This window comes from Eptatretus burgeri, chromosome 2 (genome assembly GCF_056783735.1).
Source record: "Eptatretus burgeri isolate ZD-2024b chromosome 2, Ebu_testis_v1, whole genome shotgun sequence".
Lineage (NCBI taxonomy): Eukaryota > Metazoa > Chordata > Myxini > Myxiniformes > Myxinidae > Eptatretus > Eptatretus burgeri.
The window spans coordinates 86,712,546-86,715,311 of NC_140962.1; the positions used below are offsets into that span (position 1 = coordinate 86,712,546).

The 2,766-nt window shown below is 44.5% G+C and overlaps 1 protein-coding gene across 1 annotated transcript; it reads right to left on the reverse strand.

Annotated features, from left to right (window-relative positions):
* Nucleotides 1–73: 73 nt before the first annotated feature.
* GPX2 (glutathione peroxidase 2) lies at nt 74–2,346 on the reverse strand. The gene is made up of 2 exons (XM_085870183.1): nt 2,059–2,346; nt 74–789 (listed from the first exon to the last, which is right to left on the reverse strand). The coding sequence occupies exons 1-2, from the start codon at nt 2,281–2,283 to the stop codon at nt 445–447; spliced, it is 570 nt and encodes a 189-aa protein (XP_085726309.1). The 5' UTR covers nt 2,284–2,346; the 3' UTR covers nt 74–444.
* Between the last annotated feature and the right edge of the window lie 420 nt (nt 2,347–2,766).

Genomic DNA, 2,766 nt, shown 5'->3' on the forward strand with positions numbered 1-2,766 from the left:
CCACCGTGCGATGTGTCCTGTTGATTTCATCCATTCCTCTTTCTCTCCTTACCATCCAAAAATTCCACCAAAATGCATTGTAAAATGTTTTATTTCTGACATACCACCAGTCAGCAAGAAAGCAGCTTTTTCTGGGTTACCTGGACAGGTGTGCTGATGTAATGCTAGTTAGAGTCACCACTTTATATAATCGGCTGCCTTTCGGGTCAAGAGTGACCTTGAGAAAAGCTACGTCATTCTGTGGAGCTTCTAACAGACACGTGCAAACATCCATGAACAAGGTATCACCAATAAAAAATAAATGAGCCAAGCGACAGTTAACATTTCATATATAAATCTTGGAACTAGAAAACAATCAAACTCTGAAAATTTCACGTCACAATACAGCGAGCGAAATCAAATTGTTACGGTAGGTGAATGCTCAGCAATGGTAGGATTCATTCACTACAGGCCGAGAAGCTTGCAGATATCTGGCTCAAGGTCGATGGTTTGATATAATTTGCTATAACGGCGGAATGGCTCGCCATTCGGCGCGATCAGGAACTTCTCAAAATTCCACGCGATGTCAGATCGTTGGACGGGACTCCAGATGATGGACTTGCAGTCGGACATGAAGCATGTTGGGTTGTCACTGGGCAGCGGCAGGTGTTCCTTCAGGAAAGTGAACAGCGGGTGTGCATTTGCCCCATTCACCTCACACTTGTCGAAAATTGGAAAGTTTGGCTCAAATCCTCTGCCTGGGCGAACGTACTTCAAGGACTGAAGCAGTTCTTCATTGGTAGCATTCTCCTGAATATCACAGAGTTGCATTATTAAGAATTACATATGGAGTTCAGAACTCTGTTGTAGTTATTTAAAAATGAAAGAAAATTAAGGTTAATTAATGAACCAGTTTAATGAACCAGTTAAGGTTAATAGGGAGTGGATATGGCACAGGAATGTTTGGCCAAATGGCCTCCTTCTTGTGTCAAGATTTCCTCCTTTGTACACATAGATTAGGCAAGATTTAAAACTTGGCAAGGACATTGGCACACAATGGCATGTGCTTATCAAAAAGCACCGTGGAATATTTAACATTCACAGGTGAGTGGTAGCAGATGGGACATTGGGCTAAATATGACCTCTTTAAGTACGGAATACTCCATAATGCAACACCCTGCCTGCAAAACACCTCTTTAATGACGTTTTCACCCCAATACCAACTATAACTCTGTGCCTTTCCCATGAAGAACAAATATTCAAGAGTATACACACACACGTGTGTGTGTGTGTGTGTGTGTGTGTGTGTGTGTGTGTGTGTGTGTGTGTGTGTGTGTGTGTGTGTTCTCGTCAACATGGACCCAACCAAGTCCTTCCAAATAGGATAACATACTGATGATAAGGTGATTGTGCAAGTGGCAATGATGCGTTTACTATGATAAGAATAAAGTTCAACAGGACGGTGCACAGATAGCGCACTTACAGTTGAGTTGTCTAGTCTGGGTTCGACTCCCGACCTGACTATAAACTGTTGCATTGGTCCTTCGTATCACGTTGCATCACAAAGTGTGCCATCCCTCGGGTGGACGTTAAGTTGACTGTCCCTTCTGTTTGCATTAGTTGGTGGATGTTATTAAAGACCCCACAGTGTATTTTGCAAGGAGTAGGCGAGTTATCGCCAGTACTCTGGACAAATTCGAAATTCCTGCCCAAATTACTTTCAGTCGAACCTCAGGCCTAGCCAGCCGATTCGTGAATGACTTGGGCCAAAAACTTCCCGGCCAACCCACAAGAAAGGATTAATTTCAGTCGTTATTAAAGCAGTAGTATGTATGACAGGGATAACTTGGGGCTGGAGTGATGTGAATTAGAGGGCAGAGCGATTATTACTGGGTGGGGCGATAAGAGTGGGGAAGAATGCAAGGAAAGACCATAAAATGGCAGAGTGATGGGGAGGGGAGGCTAGTAAATTCCTGAAATGACATCAAAACGAGGAACATTCAAGTCATGGTAAGAGGCCGAGAGAAAACGGGACATGAAGAGCCAGAGACGAAAGTGCGAAGGACAGTCCCAACATACCTGGTGCCCAAACTGGTTGCAGGGAAAGCCGAGCACGACAAGTCCATGAACACCGAGACGCTGATGCAATTGGTTCATCTGCGTGAAGTCCCGGGACGTCGTTCCTCAAAGTGAAGCAACATTCTCGATGAGCACGACCTTATCGCGGAACTTGGAAAATTGGACCAGCTCGCCAGCCAGATTTCGGGCCGACAGCTCGTAAAAGCTTTTGGCTATTCCAGCCATGGCGTCCAACGCTGTTCAAGCAAAATATGTCTCAAGACGTTCTGCCTGGACTTTATATAAACGTGGGAGGAGTAAAAATTGACGGAAAGGGAGGGGAGGACGTTCTGTGAATGGTCGATTGGGTGATATCGTGGAGGGAGGGCAAAGGGACTGGAGGGAAGTCCAAACAGTGGAATGGAGGTGGGGGGAGAAAGGAGTAAGAAGAAGGGGGTAAGGGAGGGTGCATGAGGGCTTATTTTCCAATCTTAAAACCATCGAGCGCTTTATTTTCGGTCTGCAACATGTCGGAGTAAGCTTACAACCAGATAGAATGGATTTAACCTTCAATAACATATCACAGTGTCGTGCGTGAACATAGGTTCACATTGATGAATGGAATGCCCGATTCAAGAACACAATAGTGAATAAAAGACGTCGTACGAAGATAACAGCTGTGAATAAAAGATATCGTACAAAGATAACAATTGATAACACTGAACAACA